Consider the following 19,533-nt stretch of genomic DNA (forward strand, 5'->3'; position numbering starts at 1 on the left):
AATGACTAAAGGTGGAATTCATTGAGAAATGAGGCTGGCCACAAAAATCCATCTCAAGGCAAGCTCAAGGACTGTAATATTCTCAGCACTGGCCTAGGGAATTAGGGATTTTTGTCTTCCAATCCCTAAGCAAAAATAGTTTACTTCAGTTTTATGGACACATTTTTCTACTCAGTTATTTTGTACCTCATCTGTATAAATCTTGTTTGCTAATTTAAATACATTAGGGGTACAGTTTAAAAAACTAATTTGTGTGTGTTTCTTCACAAAAGCCAGATAAGATAACATTTCCCTGGAGAAGGTATGCAGTAAGTCAGTAAAATACAAGTAACTTGATTGCATCAGTCAAATACACACAGGTATTTAGATGCTCAAGTGCACACTCATTTGATATATTTATGTTTTTATTCTTTGAGAAAACAAAAAGAACTCAAATATTATTACCTTTATTCAAATGAGATACATTTATCCTCAGCCTTTGAAATTAATATTCACCATCCTTAAAAATAAATTATTATTTTACAATTCTATAATTGTATTTAAAAGACAGAGGGAAGGAAAGCGATTCCTCGGTTTTTCTTTCAGTAGTTTTTAATGGAGGCAGTAGCTGTTACAATCTGTTATAAAACATTACACCTTGAGTATCACTATTGTTCCAAGATCCCTAATTTTACAGAAAACTAGAAATAGCAAGAATGGAGTGTGAATTTATCCATTCATTTCAGTTATGCATTAAGTTAAAGGTTTAAGTTACATTTTAAAAACTAGTACAGCTAATTATGGGATGAACATGTCTCACAGTTTTTTCCAAATTAAATCTAATTGCAGGAGGTCTGGGTAGATAAAATAAAGAATGGTGCTAAAGAATGTGGAAGATTTGTTTAAGGAACATTTTGCAGGATCTGTTTCAGAGATCATAACTGCATCCATTGAGCTTGAAGACAGACCTAGCTTTCTTCAGTTTGGGAAATGTTATGTCAGGTAATGTGTAAAAGACAATGAGATCCTGAACTTTGACAAAGTATAGCTTTTACATTTGTGAGGTGGCTAAGATCTTCACTGTCAGGCAGTGGTGCATTGAACTGTACACATGAACAAAACTAAACTATCCTCTGTCTCTATTTCCACAAATTTCCTTTTCCTTTGTAAACCAGTGCTGTAGTCCCAAATTTAATTAAAACAGTGATTAAAGTATGTGCAGCTGCACACTCAAACATAAGCCATACCCACACTCCTTAACAACTCAAGTGCATGCCTGTCATATTTTTGTAAACCTGTTGCTTTCCCTTCGAAGCAGGCAAGCCAGTGTTTCATCTTAACTGGTCACAGACTGGGATGAAAGGCTGTGTTCTGGGTCCAAGAAGAGAGTGAGTAGGTATTTCTAAAAGTATGGAGCACATAGCTGTTTCCAAAGGAACACAGTCTTGTTAAGCACACTGTTGCCAATGTCCAAAATCGTGACTGGAATTTTCAGTGCTATGCAATGTTGTGCAATGTTGTACTTGTGCTGTGAGTGTGATTGATTGCTGTTTGCAATGCCAGGAGGGGTTTATTTTTAGTGTTTCTTGTATGTGTGCTAATGGTTGTCTCCAAGCTACATCATTTGCTTAGTTGAGATCCTGTCTTGGTGCAGAAATGAGACATACCATGTCTGCCTGTCTTGTACACTGGCTGATGCAACAGGAATTGTGTCAATAACTTCAGAGAGTAGGGAATTAGGACCTGTAGAACAATGCAAGTTTTGTAGAACACTAAATAAAGGTCCTTAACAACACAAAATCAGTATTCTCTTATTTGTTTCACTACTTTTCTGCTTCCTTTGCTTTTGTCCCCACCTTTTATCCTCTTATTTTCATATTCACAAGAAGCCAAATTAATCTTGAGTATGACTGCCAAACCAGTTTTGAATTTCTTTGACTTTTCTAACTGTCTATACTTTGAGCCCAGCAATGAGAACCAGAGACTAGCTAGCTCTTACCAGCTGAGGTGTTGCATGGCTCATTAATTTGGTAGATGCATCTCCCACTCAGCCTCAAATGTTGGCATATTTTAGACACCTCTACTTCTATCATGGTAAGTATCAGTTCATTCATGGGTCACTTAATTTTCCTTTTTGCATTAAGTATGCTACAGGTCATGTGCTTTGCTTCCAATAAAAACCACATACTCCCTCTGAAGAAACTATGAAATCAAGTCCTGAGAAATTACAGGAGGGAAGGAACTCAGGAGAGGAGGTTAAAAACCAATGTTTCACTCAGAGGAGTAAAGGAATAAAAGGAGTGGGCACAGCTGGCAAAACTGTGGCAAGAAAAGAAGGGACATATAAAAAAATTAATCTCCAGGGTATAGGAGTACAATAGAGGAATGAAAGTGGTTTCAAAGTGGCAGAAAAAAAAGGGAGAGAGAAGTTATAATAATAAAATGGTAAATTCACATGGGCAGAGTAGAAGATCACAGTTAAGATCAATGAAAACAAACAATAAGCAGAAAAAGCAAAATACACAAAACATTCCTATCTGTAAGCCAGAACAAACAATCAGGATAATGACTTGACATGCTTTTCAAATTTTTGAAAGAAAGAAAATGGCTACAGAAATAGCAAAGGGAACAATTTTAGAAACTGATAGTGGGAATGAAAATCTTCTATTAAACAGTTTCTCTCTAAAATTTCATAGTTTTTCTCTTCTAAGTATAGCCAAGCAATATAAATTTTCCTTCAAATTAGAGCAAACTTCTTTTTCATTTATATGTCTTTGAATTGTATATGTAGCATATGATGGTTTAATTTTAACTAATCATCTGTCTCTGTGGACTGTAATTCCTTTGTTCTTTAGTAGCCAGGTAGGTTTCAATGTAGTTTCTTGACAGAAATGTGGCAACTCCATGCCCCACTGCTCTAGCAGAGGTGGAATAAAGCCTGAGGAGTCCCAGACTTGTTCTGATGACAGAGTCTTGTATTGACAACCTCAGCATGAGTTTATATTTCTGGAGCAGAGCAATCTGATTTTGCCACCTTGCTGTCCCCAGTATGTTTTTGTATGCATGGTAGCAACAAATTGTAGGATTGCAACATCCAGCTCACTCACCTGTCTTCATAAACACTACACACAAAACATTCCACTGTCATTCAGTAGCACCTCAAATTTCTGCCAAAAAAATAAGCCAGACCATTGGGGGGGAAAAAAAAAAGGTTAGGTCATTTGTTCTTATCCCTATAAGAACAAATTATAAAATCCATGACTGTGTTATTTAACATGCTGAGTCTTTTGGCAATGTTCCCTCCTGTATTTCCTGAATGTGTCCCTAAAAACAAATTTTCTGGAAGGGTGAGAGCTGATACAGGGAGTTTGAGACTTAGTTTAAAGGGAAGAATTACTTTTTGTGTTTATGTTTGTATTTATTTGCTGCTGTATCTCACAGGCCCCCTGTCATAAAAGATATTGTCAAACTTACCAAGGAAAACCAAATATTGCAGGTCAAGTTCCTGTTTTCATATTAAATCCTTACCAAATTAAAAAAAAAAAAAGAGAGAGCGAGACAGAGAAATATGTTATTGAGAAATCCTAAGTCCTGGAATTTTCCCTGTCAAGCTGATCTAATGCAGACAGTACTGACTAAAGAAAGGATTTTTTGTGCTTGCAATTTAAACAGGATGAGGTTAATATTTTCTTCCCAAGTGTAATCTCTTTCTACAGTGATAGGGTATTGTGCTTCTGATTTTATTTACAGAGATGGGTAGGTTGGATCACTAAAACTGAGATTTGGGTTAGGGTGTGGATTTATATCCCTGCTCTTCCCTGTAAAGGCTGGGACTGCTTGTGTCTGGACTCATATTTTCAATTAATTTGAGGTAATTAAAGGGTGCTGTGTGGGATGGGGCTAAAGAGAAACACAATTAAAATGTAATGCTTCCACTTTGGTATCTGCATCCTTATTTATTTTAAACCATCTTCAATGCTCTGACGAGTTTAAGTCTTCCTGTATCACTGTGCAAGCAGAAATATGTGAGTGAACTGCTGCCAATGGCTCTGAGCGAGCATGGGGCATGTTTCAGATTATGCTGTGGTTTCTTGTTCGGATATGATCTCCTTGCTAGGAGAGGCTGAGAAAGGCAGCTCTAGGGGATTTACTTCCAGCAGCAGCAGCAGCAGCAGCACATGATCCATCAATCGCGTGATTCTCACCACCGAGGACTAATGGGGAGGGTGAAGGAAAAGTGAATGCTGCCTTGGGGAAGCAACAGCATTTTCTTCTGCTCCTGGGGCCCCTCCACCAGTCGTAGGTTTCATGGCTTCTCCAAGGTTAGAAACCTACTGCTGCCCAAACAGGGATGCAGCTACACAGCTGGTGATGAACTTCCAGCCTGAAGTCTTCTGTGGAGTCTGCATTGGCAGTGCCTCCATCAGCCTGCTACTGACCATCCTGCAGCTCCTGCCAAAGAAGGGACAGAGCCCACGGAAGATGCCCAAAGCCTCCTCCTCCTCCACCATCCTTCTCCTTATCTCCATTTGTGACATCCTCGGAGGCGTAGGTAAGTGCCAGCTTGATGTCCTTGCCATGGCTGTAACAGGTTCTTTTTGCTCTGAGGTACCACTGACCTCAGCAGCTGGTGAGTGGACAGCAGAGATTTCTGAGGGAAGCATGCTATTTGTGTTCACAGGAAAATTTGGACTAAGTGAGATCAGGAAATTATGGCTCCTTGGGGAGAAGGTTCTTGTTTGACAGTTATACTGTGGAAGTGAAAGCTCCTGACAAATCTACACCAAAATCTCTGCTTTAAAACAAATTAAAATCTAGAATGGCAACTGCTTCTCAGAGTAAGGCATAAAAGTGGAGGTGAGGCAGCACATTGGAAAATAAATCTGACATCAAACATTTAGACAATCCATAGGACTGCATTTGAAAACCACTGTCCTCTATGCCCTCAAATCCTTGTGGACCAAGTGTGCCCCTTGCTCATGTGCCAGCTGCTTCTCTGGGCACATCACATTGACAGAAAATGAGTTTGACTTGCAGCTGCATACAGATCATGCTGGACACAGGCTTTTGAAATGTGAGTAAAGCTACCTTATCAAGGACAACCTGCTGCCCAGACCCTGGTGGATAGTCTGGAGGAATAAACCAGTGGAGACTAAAACAGAATGCATGAGTCAAAATAAAACTAGCATGTGTTAAGCTGTCCCATCAGTCATTTGGTAATTTTTCCCATCAGTCATTTACTGTCAAATTAGTATATATATATGTATATATTAGTATATATATATGTATATATTAGTATATATATATGGTATAAATTATGGTATAAATTATCATGACATGTGCTATGAAAATACAGGACAAGTTTGTTTCTACAGTAGCATTTTCCCCCCTCACATTAGGTAATAGAAGTAGTGGTGTTTTGTCTCACTGCTGGGGGCTGTGTGTGAGTCTGTGTATCTGTGTGTCTGTGTGACTTTGTGTTTCATTTCTCTTCCCCTTTCAAACCCAGCCAGGTTCTCTCACAGTACCTAATAAGTACCAATACTAAACCAATTATAAAGGAAGTAAAGAAAGAGATATGGAAAATACATATGGCCATGCACCTGGAAAAGGTCATTTCAGTCAGATGAAGCCAACAATAGACAAAGTCATTTTTCTCTTTTCCTCTTTCACTGGCAAACTCAAACTCAAATCCGTTGTTGTTTTTGTATTAGACTCACTTCAGTGGATGAGTCTAATACAGTTCATTCTTGGTGGGAAACCTGGTCAATTTGTTCTGTTTCCTGTTGGTGCTTTATTTCAAGCAAACCCAGAAAATCTCACTAACAAAGTCTAAGTTCATTTTTTAAAAGAGCCTTGTTGTTACCTAATTCAGAAGTGCTGCTTTTTCTCAGTCCTGTGACAGAGGAAAAGAGCTGCTTGTAAAATGAAGGCAGAGAAAAATGAAAAATAACTCTTTTCTGCAGTGGGGGGTTTTATAGAGTAGTGAATATCACTGTATGAATCTATGCTGGTAAACAGTTATTTAGTGTTTATATTAAATGCTATCCAGTTTATGTTAGGGAAGCATGTGACACCATCTCCAAGTGAGATCCTAATCTCTGTAACTTTTAAGTCCCAGCAGCTTCCAGCTCTTGGGGCTACTTTCCCTGAATGATCCCACTGACATTTAAATAGCACAGTTGTCCCTGCTGTGCTCCTCTGCAGCCGTCGCCTTCCTGTAGACACACAAAATCTGGGCTGCCATGTGAAATATGTGGCCAGGGAAAAGCATGTGACTCAAATCACACCAGCAGATTCAAAGCATTAATGCATTTTTTTTTCTTTAGGTATGATCTTCAGGTCAAGTGTATGGCTGGGCTTCCCAGGCTTCATAGCCAACATTTCTGTGGTGAACGGGACTGACGTGTGGCCTTCCACGTTCTGTGTGGGGAGCGCGGTAGGTACCCAGCTCATCCCCCCTTTCTTCTGCTCCCAATTGTGGGCCCTTCCACAGGGGGATCTGAAAGGAAAACTGCTGTGTCCAAAAGGAAATGTGGCTGTGAGTCAGAGCCTGGATATGAGAGTTTCAGCCTCTGCCCCACCCCTGCAAGTGCATTCATGCCTCCCTCTGTGAGCCTGGGTCAGGGCAGGCAGGGTGCTGATGGGGCTGCATGGTGGGCAGGGATTTAGGGCAGCTGGGTCACACTGATCCCACGAGTTCTGAGGTGTTCACTCCTCCAGGAGTACCAGGGGAGTGGAGTATGCCAAAGTCAGGGGCGTGGAACCAAAAGGATACAAGCAGCCCCAAAAGGGCTGTGAAGCATTGTTTGGGTTTGTTCTGGCACAGCACCACCAATGCCCTAGTGGCTCTGTTGCACTGGCAGTGCGAGGTTTTCTTCTGTCTTCTCTGTCAGAAACTGCAGCCTGTGTGGTGCAGCAAGGACCTCCTGAAACCAGCAACTTGGGTAGCTCAAATTAGCTTTTGTGGCATGAGAGTGTGTGTTTTAGACAGCGGGAGAAATATACTCACAGCCACAAATCTGCTGGCAGAAAGTCTGTCCCTGCCATGTGGGATTTCAGCTCAGATTGCTGGGCTGCATCTCAATGACTGCATCTGCCCAAGTCTAATTAAGTATCTTCTGGATTAAAATGCAAGAATAAGAAAATGTAAATGCATTCCAAAAGTACACATTGAAACTCAGTTCCAAATTTTATAATAAAACCACTGAGAAATAGAATTTGAGCTTACTGTACAAGAATAAAGGTCACAATTTTGACCAAAACATTGACAATGACAAGTAAGATAGATCATCACTTCACACAGATGCAATAGGCATGTGGGATCTCCACTGAATTAATGCATGAGTAATAGCAGTATTAGCTTTGCAGTTCAAAGTTTACAATGTGGAAGGGGATAGGTTGCATGTAAAGAAAATTCTTCAGCTTCAGTAGCTTTAAAAGAAAGCAATGTGTGCCAAATTGAACTCGCTGTGCTTTACATTCCTATATAAAAGCAGCTTCAAACAGGATAGTTTTGTGCCATGGAGACAAATATAAATTGTATACATCTATCAATTCTCAATTCTATCACACATCTTTAAGTTTTGCTTATTAGATGCAAATGCTGTTGTTTTTTTCATTGAGAAAGAACCAACAATCTCAATATCGTGCAGCAAGAATGTCCTACTCAAAACCCATTCCTCCTCATGTTTCACTTTCTGGCCCATAACACATAAAAATGTATTTTTAAACATGACAGGGTACCGTATGCAGACTGTTTTTCATTTGAATTTCAGGTTAGATGGTGAGCAGCATAGTGGTCTACCAGAATTTTTATTTTCCCTTACTTGTACTCCAGGAAAATGCTGTAATTTGAGTCATTTTAAATTTAGATTCAACTCTATTGGAATGAAAAATAACCCTTCTTCCACTCATTTCCCCTAATGTATTCTCATGTGAGTTAATAAAATGTTTCCCATTCTATTTTATTTTTCTTTTAGTACTGTTGTTTTATTTCTCTTAACCACAAGCCTATACAAACTGCAAATAGTGAAACTTTCAGGCATCTCCCTTGAATGGTTTGCAGAGGGGTGCCCTTTCAGGCACTGCAGCAAGCTAAAAAGTAAGGTATCATATGAAGCTTTAGGGTTTAAGTGCATCTGATTTATATTATTTTTGGAGGCAGTTTTTTTCTGTGGATTTTGGATTTTCTGGAAAGACACTGCGGTTTATTTTTGTATATGTGTGTTTATGGGTAGTAAATTGTGCATTTTCCAACTGCAGCAAATATGTACATGTGATGATGAAGTTACATGCTGAGTTCTGTGGGTAAAGTGCATTTGAAGGAAGACTGGGATTTTATTTTCTGCCTCCTGTGCACTAGGAAAATATCATGATGTTTGAATAAAATACTGAATAATTCATGCCACAAATTACTAGAGGTAGGGTCTACACCCATGGTGAAAGGAAATATTTCCCAGCTTGATTTGCCTTTTGGAGGAAGGAGTGCTAGATCTCTATTCATCAACGTTTGGCTTAGTAACAAGTATGTTGATTTCCAGATGTAAAACGATGCTACTATGGAGCTGTGATAAAGGATATTCAGATAAGAACTGAGAGACAGCTTGGAGGAAAGATAGCATGAATATTAAAACACTCCCAGACTATTACAAAGAGCCAGCTCCTATGGGGAAGAAATGTGGAATTTATACACAGTGGCAAAGAAAGGTCACTTTTCCTATATAAGCTCATGGGAAAAATGCATGGGGTCAACTCAAGAATGCTGTGGAATTTGGCTTGACTTGAACCTGTTTGCTTTGGATTTTTATTGAAGAAATCACTCAGGGAGTTCAGTAGGTGTATTCTTCCAGAGCATGAGTGATTTTCTCATTAATGAGTTTTTCTCTTGATAACCATCTTGTGCATGGAGAAAACACCCAGCACATGCAGAACCCACAAATGCATAGGCACACTGTGGTTATGACTGACCTCAGTTATATTTTTATGCCTCAGCTACTGAGAAACAACTGCAATTTTAACCTAAAATTAAAGCACCCTTGCTAGAAATTTCTTTGGGCTTCACTTACGACGTTCAGGTTAGAAAGAGAGAGGTAAATGAAGGTTTTCTAAATCAGAAAATGAGCTGTGAAAGCAAATGCTGTTCAATTTACCTACAACTTGACCCATAGGCTGCAACAATGCTGTTCCTGTGATTTTGAGTAAGAGTTCGTACTTCATAATCTCATCTGTAAAATGCACACATTTAAACAACAAATCAGCAGGCCAAGGTTTGAATCCCTTCCTTGCCCCAGTGGTACTGGAGAAGCAGCTGTGACATTTGGCACTTCTTTCCCCTCTAGATGTGGATCCAGCTGTTATATAGTGCTGGCTTCTGGTGGTTGTTTTGCTATGCTGTTGATTCTTACTTGGTGGTGAGAAGATCAGCTGGACTGAGGTACCAGAGTTAAAGCTCTGAATTTGTTTTTTTCCCTCCAACACTGTATGTCTCTGTTTGCAGCTGCCCAAGAGTATAAGTGAGTCTTGTACAACCATCTGATGCTCATATAGCTGCCAGGTAATGGTAGGGATGTCTGGTGTTCTAAGTGCTTAAATTGCCAGGGCAATGCTCAGATACTGACTTATGTCCAAATTAGATTTAAATGTAAAATCATGTAACCTCTGGAAAAATATGGAGCAAATTGTAGTCTATAAACTTTATGGCAATGAGATGACTATTTTTGTCCCTACCCTGCATCTGAAATTGATTTTTGCAGCAAAAAAATAGTGTTATACAGAAAATGAGAATTTGGAGGGGGAAGTGCTGAACTTCACACAGCTCATTTCATACAGTTAATTCCAGTTTTTTTCTTTTTCTCTGATATTTTATTTTATCAATTTCTCAGTGAGTTGGTCATTATTGCCCTTCTGATCACACTTTTAAAATCCCTCAGAAGAAAACTATGTATTTAGCAAATATTTTTCTGCAATGCCTGTGATAGAAGAGCCTAAACCCTTTGGAAAGTACCATGCTTTAATGCCAAACAGGGAAAAAAAAAGTTTCTAAGTTGGTTGTTAAAAGAGCAAAATAACCTTCAGTTGCTGCTGATAAAAGTGGAATTACGTGACTCCGTTCCCAGATCATAAAGAGCAGTCAGATACTAAGGATATGGTTCTTCTGCAGGTGTAACCAAAATGAGGCTTTTTGAGTTAACATTACAAAATCAAGTTTATCCAGTCTAAAGTCCCATGGTTCCAGTCAAACAGCTGGGACTAGAACTATGGGACTTCTGCCTCCTTCCCCCATCCCTGTTAACAAAAAAAATCATGTGTATTTGGGCTTGATTCTGAGATCAGAGTAAACACCAAAAACTTTCTACAAACACAGATCTGAATCTCCCTAAGATGGGAGCAGTATCCAGCTCTGAAAGTTAAATATTTTCTACAAATCACAAAAGGATGGTTTATTTGACTGTTCATCTCCATTCTTAAATTTTAATCTGCTAATTTACTGTCTGCAGGAGAAATGAAAGATGCAGAGGTTCCTTCTCAATAATCAGGGCAGGGAAGAAGTCTTGTTCCCTCCACCCTACAGGCTGGAGGGGACAGGACTTCCATGTGCACCCCTGAATAACTGCTTTGGCTCATTCTTTTTATGAAGGACTGTCCCCACCCACCTGCTTTCCTTAGTTTAATGTATTGCCAGTGTTCTGCACAATTTCCTGTCTGTAAAGCTCTTTTTCAGTGAGGGTCCACTTTGCAATGTGGGCAGTGTGATGTTGGGTATCTTTAACTGTGCCTGTGGTGCTTGGTGCTTGCAGTACAATTGTTCTGTACCACATGATGACCTGGGGCCTGGCAGTGCTGCTCTGTGTGGAGGGGATTGCTCTGCTTTACTACCCCTCTCTCTCCAGGTAAGCAGCTTCTGGAAACAGACTGTGAAATCAGGGCTCTCTCTGGTCATTTGGGTGTCTTTTGGTCAGCTTTAGAGGCAGATATTGAAAAGCTGAGCATTTTGTTCTTTGCCAAGGATGTCCCACTGATTCTTTTCAGTGATTATGCTTGAAATACCTGCCTGGGCTTCAGGGGACCCTGAAGAAATATGCCAGGCAATCCAGGCACTTGGGCTTGCTGTGATACAGCTTCTGTCAGACACCCTTCTCCCACTCCTGGCTTTAGCTTTCCTTTCAATTTGAGAAAAACCCACTGACAGTGCATGCTTAAAATCAACTTTATGTCCCATGTGAACTGGTGGTAAAGATCCATAAATTAAATTTTTTGCATCCGTTTTCTTCATTCTTCTTTTTTTTTCAAAGTTAAGGCTGACATAGATAGAATAGGCTGAAAAGTGAGCTGTGGGGGGAAAAAAATGCATAATCTTTTAATGATTTCTTCTCAGCTGTGAAAATGGCTTGGAACATGCAATTCCACATTACATCACAACCTATGTCCCCCTCCTGCTAGTGCTTGTGGCCAACCCAATCCTGTTTAGGAGGACAGTATCAGCAGGTATGTTCCTAATGGCCAGCAGCAATCAGTCTGTGTTATTTAGCAACATAAAACTGTAGAAATTCATGGCTTTGTACTCAGGGATGTGTGACAGCTCCTTGTTAAATCATAAAGACACAGCAAAGGCTGGGAAGCAGTTGCCTATGGAAGTGAAGACACCATTTTGATGGGGAATTTGCCCGAGAGACAAATTCTGGTGACACAAAATCTCTTCTGTTATTAACCTCTAAGTGCAGGTGGGCAAATGTGTTTCCATGTTACTTGATTTAAAGCTTTTGAGGCAATGTACTCTGGATGCTTAACTCTACTGGGGTTTTGGTACCAGCCTCGACTTTGAAATGTAATTTATTCTAGTTGGTGAGATCTGAGAGTTGATTTAACTTCTTGGCAGCCCTAGAGCAAAAAATGTAATAAAATGTGATCAGAATTTTGTCACTTCTGAGATTATGAAACAGATGGGAATTGTACACAACTCAGATGGGATCTTGACCTTCCAGTTCAATTTATTATCCAGTGCTTGGAAGAAGTGAGACTGAAAAAAAGTCAGAGATTCAAGGCATTCTTTGCATGTAATATGATCATTGCTGGATGTTTGCAGTACCTGAATTCATCTACACATTGATTATATAAAAAAGCTGGAGAAAATAAAGTATTCTCAGTTCAATCTTTATCCCATTCATTCTCTGTCCCTCAGCCATACTCATTTTCAAAGAAGCAGTTGTTCTTTTAAGAAGTCGTTCCCATAAAAAGTTGTTTTTTGTATATTTGTTTTTGCATTTTTATATTCTTTGTGATATCTGAACAGCATGTAGCATAATTTTTTTTGCTGACAATCCATCTTCATGTTTCAAAGGTGTTGCTAATGCTGTACCATCGACACAAGGAAAAACAATGTGCATAATAGGATAGAAGATTCTATTTAAACATCACATAATAACCATATATCACATATTATACAGAAGGTACATGGTACCTTTTGTTATGAAATAGAATTATGTTGATCATACTATTTCATATTTTCAGTGGGATTGAGAGGAAAAAAATAATGGGGTATCTTTCATTTTAGGAATCCAGCTGTGTGTAATTATTTTCCTAAGTATTAGGCTGTATTTCCTTGAAAATGGTCCTTCCAGCTTCTGAACAGCTGCTGGAGACAAATCCATCCATTCCTTTGTTCCCTCTTTCAGGCCTCTATCTTCTGGATTTTTGTGCCTAAACTAACAAGATGTGCATACATTAATGAACATAATTGTATACTTTCCAGTTGCCTCCTTACTGAAAGGGAGACAAGGAATTTACACAGAGAACGAGAGACGTCTGGGGACAGAGATCCAGATGCGCTTCTTCAAAATTATGCTGGTATTTGTCATTTGGTAAGAGGTGCATTATTTTGTTTTAAAGTGCCTTTTTCCCTGAGGGAGAGAGTCAGGGACAGGAGTGAGGACTGATGGGTTGCTTCATTTGTTTGTCTTTATGCTTGGAAGGGAAGGTATCTAAGGAAGAAGCAGTTCTAAACTAGCTCACAAAGGAGCTGAATCACTCACGAGGCTGTGAGGAAATGATAATATGTTTAACCAACAGAAAAGCAAAAGCAACAAGAAACAATAGCAAAAAATTCCCAATAGGTTGGGCATCAACTGAAGCTGTCTGGTAAAGCAGGCTCCCAGCTCTGTGGGCTGGTAGATGACTTTCTGTAATCAACATTTCTCAGAGCCTCTTGGCACCAAACACATCACTGAGGACCTACAATAAAGATGTTTCTAAGTCTGGCTTCATGGCTCTGACCATGATCATACAATGCAGCCACCTCTGCTCTGCAGTTTTCAAGTGCCTGAAAAACACATGTATGCTGACTGGAAAATAAGGAAATGCCAGAAAAGAAAATTCCATATGATTGTGTGTGAAATTTCTCATTATTTCTTTTTTTTTTTTTATTTCATCTTTCCCCATGAAAATAGTACTTTGGCATAGGACAGAAAAGAGATAGGGAGGAGAGGAATGGGACAACAAGAATTGGTTCTGGAGTAGTGAAATGAGAAGGCCAAACTTAGCAGTCTCTACATGCCACTTATCTTCTTTACACACAGGTGTATTAATGCATGTTACATTGCTTTAACAGGCTGAGCAGGGAGAAAGGCTGTCCCTTTTATCTTCTCTTGGCTGCTGTCTACTGGAGTGTTCTGAAAGGAAATGATTATCTTTTTGGGGGAATAACAGTCCTCTTGGCTTGGAAGTGAAGTTTCCAATGTGAAGGGTGGGGTAGCCAGCAGAGGAGGGAGTGAGACAGCAGCAGGGGATCCTGCAGCATGGCTTCCTGGAAATTGCTGAAATAATAAGGAGCAGAGATCCAGCCAAGCTCCCAGGGCTGTGGAAAGAAAGAGCCCAGAGGCACCACAGAAGTGCATTGCAACCTAAGGGATGGTGGCCAGCTTGATTATCTGGGAAAAAGCATGAAAGGAAAGGCCAATTTCCCATGGATATTGTGGGGACATTTGTTTATTTCCATTCTGTCTCATTCTGGGCTTTCCTAATAAAACAATAAAATCACAGCTCTGGTTTAGGATTTTGCTCTAATAAAACATAAGGTCTGGAGTGTAAAAACTTTCTCAAAGGTTACTGGAGGGAAAGACTGAGGCAATCTCATCTCAGAAGCATAGGGAAGATTTCCTTTCATCCCAGAAGTCAAATATGGAATGTTTTAGTCAAAGACAGCAGGTTGGGGCAAAACAGGATAGAAGAAATGCTTACAGATTTGGGAGGGGAGATCAGGAGGTTTTACATTGTGATAAAGATATAATTGTGCAGAGGACAAATATAAAACCCCTTAGAAAGTATGACATGAATGCTGATGGTTTCTGTTCTGAAGCTGCAGTACAACTATAAAGAAATGCTTCTCTCACTGTTCAGATGTCATAGGAACTTACAGCCATTTCCTATAATCTCTATTTAGTGTAGAACATAGTTTCTTTCAATGAATGAGGCTTGATTATGTCATCCTTATTTGGAAACAGGTATTACCGAGTTCCTTGTCTGTGAGCACAACTCTTCTAAGGCACAAGCAAAAGAAGCCAGCATGCATGATATTCCCATTATGGATCACACTTCCTTCTGATCTTAATTTTATTCTGCAATTTACTGTTCTGCAGCAAGTTAAAATTATCAGATTTTTTTTTCTTATATTGATTTATATTGTCTAGGCCTGGGTGAGTGGTAGGTGTCTGGTCCGAGATTGTGATCTCATAGAGCTACGGGTCCCTTCAGATTGAGATTTAACAAGAAATCCAACCATCTTGGACTTGATCATCCTAGAGTTCTTTTCTGCCCTTAATGATTCTATGATTAAAACAATCTTACTGTCCTTAGAGTGATTTTAATTTCTATAATTTGAAGAATTTAATTTCTATAATTTGCATGTTTTACATGCAAATTTTTTGCACATTTACATATTTATGCATTACATTACATATTTTACATTACATATTTATGCACATCCATATGTAACTGTCCTTTTCTTCTTTGCTCCTGCCATAGCTGGTCATCCAACATCATCAATGAGACCCTTCTGTTTTACCTCGAAATGCAGCCAGATATCAATGAAATGCCCCTGAAAAACATCAGGAGTGCTGCACTGATCACCTGGATTATCATGGTGGGTCAGCTGGGACATGATTTGGGCTTAGAAATCACTGTTGTAAGACTGGTGGAACAACACCTGTATAGTGTGGGGTTTATGGTTTTGAGAGATATAAACACTCTGAAAATCAAGGAAGAAAAGCAGAAAGTAAGAGAAAGGACTGAACAGTCAATGGGAGGGTTTTTCACATGCAAACTTTGCTAAAAATGTCCTAGAGGCCAACTTTTTACTGGAGTATGCATTCTCTCTGTGAGAGATCACTACCCATTTTAAGATCCACAACAGAAAACTACAATGATTTCTAGCCTTACCTTGCTTAGCTCTGCCTCAATGCAAGCTGCAAAGTTTTAGCTCACAGTTCCTGAAGGTTTCCCAATTAAATGGGCATTTCATGGAAATTCTCTCTTTGCAAGTAGGGTGGGTTTTTTGTTATTATAAAGAATGATTGCAACTTATGTAATTAAATTTGAATCATTATTGGGAACAAATAGGTGAAAAATCTTTCACACAAGGAACCAAAAATAGCTGTGAGATGCTGGTCTCTTACTGTAGCCTCTTTCTCCTATTAGAATATTTGACAAGGAATTTTTCAGCAGTGACTGTGCAGGTTCATTTTCCTAGAGAATTTATTCTGGAGTTGTTAAATAGATGTAGGGCCTGAACTTGATTTGTATAATTAAGCATTTGAGCAGTTTGGTATTGAAGGATTAAGTGATGTGATACAACCTCCTCCTCTGACAAGGAGTGAACACATTCATGTGACAGGGACCTTGCTCATGCTCACCTGGAGAGCAAGAGGTCAAGTCTGGGGACTGACCTCTGCTTTAGGATGGCTGTAAAAAGAATTTCCTTCTTTTCCTATGAGAAAAATAGAAGCATCTAAAGCCATTAATTTGTTAAGCCTCTCATGGCACTGGGAACAGAGACAAATTTTTTGGTGATCACTTGGGATTTTCTCTTTCAGTGCCTCTCCCCATTTTTCCATCCCACTTTGATGGACATTTTCACTGGCTCAGGAATCTAAAGCAATTCCAGACAGATCAATTCCTGCTATTTTTAAAAGCTTGACTGTCCGTGCTAGTGTCTCCTCTCATATATTTGATTTGGCTTGTAATGAATAATACATGTGCTTTTGTGAATAAAAAAGAGCTTGTGGGGAAAGTTAAAAACACACCAAGGGATTGACTGGTTAAACTTCATGCTAGAAAATCATTCTGTGCTTACTGTTATGGCCTCAGCATTTTGGAAAACAGGTCATGGTATTTTTCTCTTATTTGTTTGTATCTGTGATGTCTAAATTTTTATTTGAGTGCAAATAGTGTATTTTAAAGTCAGCAATCATTCAGTGAAAGGGAAGTTTTTAATACATACAAATCATTTTGCTAGAGTTGAGGATGAAGCCTTCCTTGCTGGTGTAACTCCTGGTGCCCTTCTCTTTCCCAGGGGGTTCTTAATCCCATGCAGGGCTTTCTCTTCACATTGGCTTTCTATGGCTGGACAGGATGGAGAGTGGACCTGAAATGGAGAAAGAGAGAAATACCCTGGGAATCTATGTCCTCATCAACAGTGGGGGAAAACACCTATCCCTCACCAGTGAACTACCAAAGCAACATCCATGACTCCAAGAAGATCTCGACAACCGACAGCCAGCAGACGGACGAGGCCATCAGCATGTTGTCTGAAGGTAACACCAGCAGCGACGAGAGATTAACCAGAAGCTCTCCCATCTACCAGGGCTGGTAGTTCCTATGTGCAGAGCTGGATCTAACTTTTCCTGGGTCTACCTTTTCACATTGTCAATACTCACAAAACCACATCAATGTGTGAATCATTGTGTACTCTGGAATTAGGTTTGTGCTCGGTGGCTCGATGTCATTTCCTGTAACTTGTGACACTGTGTGAGAGAGTGTGTGAGACAGAGAGATATGGTCAATGTCTTCATTTGCCTTCTAGAACATGTATAAAGACTTAAACCTTTTTTCAGCAGGAGTATATCTCTGCAATGATATTTGTTACTTATGATTGATTTTCATTCATTTTCTTTTAATCTCTCTTGTAACCCCCTTATGGTAGAAGAGTCTTTTGTTTTAATAAATGGACTATTCATATGTTGGATTTTTAAATGTGTTGCCTTGCTTGTCTTGCTCAGCATAAAATTCCTCATCCAGAATTACAGCTCTAGGATTCCTGAGGCACCACAATTTCCAGCCTTTACAGTCTGGTAAAGCATTAGTGACAGTAGACTCTAACTCCAGCACAAATATTTCCTGTTTGTGTTGACTCTCACTGACATAGTCTTCTTTTAGCTTCTGTATGTGAATTTTTTGTGCGGTTTTATCCAGGGAGCTGAAAGGCTTTATTTTAAAAAACTGAGCCCAGCACAGGCACCACAAACACTTCAGAACAAAGATTCCAGTTCATGCCAGGTTCAAGAAAAAATAAACTCTCAAACTGTTTTTTAGTATGGATTCAGTCTGATCTTTATGTGTACTTACCTAACAGGAGAGCAGCTGCTGGGGCAGGTACATTAAGAGACAACATTTGCATAAAACACTTCCCTCTCTGAGTGCTCATCATGAAACAGAACAAGTAGAATCAATAATCCCTTCTCTAAGGAGTATTCTGTTTTATACCTTCATGTGCTGAATGAAGAGACATTAAATCCACTTTCCTTATCCTCTCAGACCTCTTTCTGTGCAGTGCCCTAGGTACCTACATCCAAATAATTCCCCAGACTGGCTGAAAGTTAAGAAACAATGATGACTATGTCTACCCTAAGCTTTTGATTTCATATCAAAACTAGAATTAATCAGATTTGTCTGGTTGTTCTGGAAGCAGTTTACAGCACAGTTTACTGATGGCATGGTGGAAGCCCCTTGAGCCCAAGTAATCACCCTCCTCTTCTTCAGCATGTGACCAGGCCTGGGCTTTAAATCCTGCTCACATCCACTTTGGCTGAACTTTCTTGGCTGTTTCCATCTTTCATTTCCAACACACTTCAGTTTCAGCTACCATAAAAAGAAATAATTAAAATAAGTATAATAATCATAAGAAAAATTAAAGGCAGCTGAAAGGTTAATGCAAAAATAAGATGAAGCTTAACTTCCTGGGTTACTCAGGGAGGTCTAGGGAAGGTTAGAAATTCAGGATCAGCAGAAACAATACTGAAAAATATTGATTGGCTAATTAAAACAAATCAGCTTCTTAAGCTAATTGTTTGATACAAAGGTGTTAAACAATGATTGGACAGCTATTTGGGCTGATCATTACAGAGCTGTGCTTGGTTTGTAGCAAGTCTTTTACACTGTGCCCTTTGGAAACCTTTGTGGCTTTATGGCTTTTTATTGCTGCTCTCCTTGTCAGAACTACTGGCAGATCACCAGACCCTTTCTTTTAATCACAGTCATTTGTTACCGACCAAAGTATGAAGAGACAGCACACTTATGAGCAGATTATACCGAGCCTTTTGAAACAGAGACAATACTCATCACAACCGGGGTCAAAAGAGCAGGAAAAAGGTGGAGGTGTATTTGTTAGTAAACCTTTTCATATGCTGTGCTGTGGACCAAGCTGCAAAACCTTAAACCAAAATAAACAGTCTCTGCCTTCACTGGAATAATTGCGTGGCATGAAAGCACCTGGGAGGTGACAGGCTGTAGCAAGAGGCCCTGTGAGATGACTGAAGGATTAATCCCTCCCTCCCTTCCCTGCTCAGGGCATTGTGTGGCACAGGGACACAGGGGATGCCCCAGTGCTGCCCCCCAAAGCTGTGAGCAGCCCCCGAGCAGTGCCCTGGTGCACTTCAGTTCTGGGACAGCCTTCTGCAAGGGCCAGGCTTTGCTCCTCTCCTCTTCTTGTTCTTGCAAGGCTGTTGGTGGGGTGAGTATGGGGTGTGTGTATCAGTTATCTATGGGATGTCATCAGGAAAAATTAGGACTTGTCTGAGAGCCTAAGAAAGAAAACTGACCTAATTTTGATGTATCTAGAAATTGATATGGGGCATTGCAGAGCACACTGACAGTGGGTTTTGACTTACTAAAGAATTGTGTGTGAGGAGAGTCTCCTTACCTGCTGTTCCTAGCCTCCAGTGGATGGATGTACAGGAGGATTCCTTCACAGCTTAAAATTGGATGATAATTGATTGATAATTGATACTCATGTGTAACCACGGCCACATTTGATTTCGCCTTACACAAACCCTGTTCTTGCTTCACTATTCAACAAATCAGGCAAAGCATTGCCTTCCTCAAGGCTTGCAGCAGATGCCCCTCCCTTCCCACCAGGAATATATTTCTGAGGTCCATCTCCTGGCTGTCCCCACTGCATGTGCCTGCTGCATGCATGTGAGGGAGCAGCCACAGGCCAGTGTCCTCCAAGGGTCAGCCAGGGCAGACCAGACACCACATCCTGGACAGCCCAGCTCTGCCACCAAC

General features: G+C 39.9%; 1 protein-coding gene across 1 annotated transcript; it reads left to right on the forward strand.

Moving 5' to 3' along the window:
• The first annotated feature begins 4,164 nt into the window (after nt 1-4,164).
• On the forward strand, nt 4,165-17,223 carry GPR143 (G protein-coupled receptor 143). Its single transcript, XM_054627966.2, has 8 exons — nt 4,165-4,531; nt 6,309-6,418; nt 9,321-9,415; nt 10,779-10,871; nt 11,357-11,466; nt 12,731-12,839; nt 14,998-15,115; nt 16,544-17,223. Exons 1-8 carry the CDS (start codon nt 4,288-4,290, stop codon nt 16,841-16,843), a joined length of 1,179 nt encoding a protein of 392 aa, XP_054483941.1. The 5' UTR covers nt 4,165-4,287; the 3' UTR covers nt 16,844-17,223.
• Nucleotides 17,224-19,533: the final 2,310 nt, after the last annotated feature.

Source organism: Agelaius phoeniceus, chromosome 2 (assembly GCF_051311805.1).
Source record: "Agelaius phoeniceus isolate bAgePho1 chromosome 2, bAgePho1.hap1, whole genome shotgun sequence".
Taxonomy (NCBI): Eukaryota; Metazoa; Chordata; class Aves; order Passeriformes; family Icteridae; genus Agelaius; species Agelaius phoeniceus.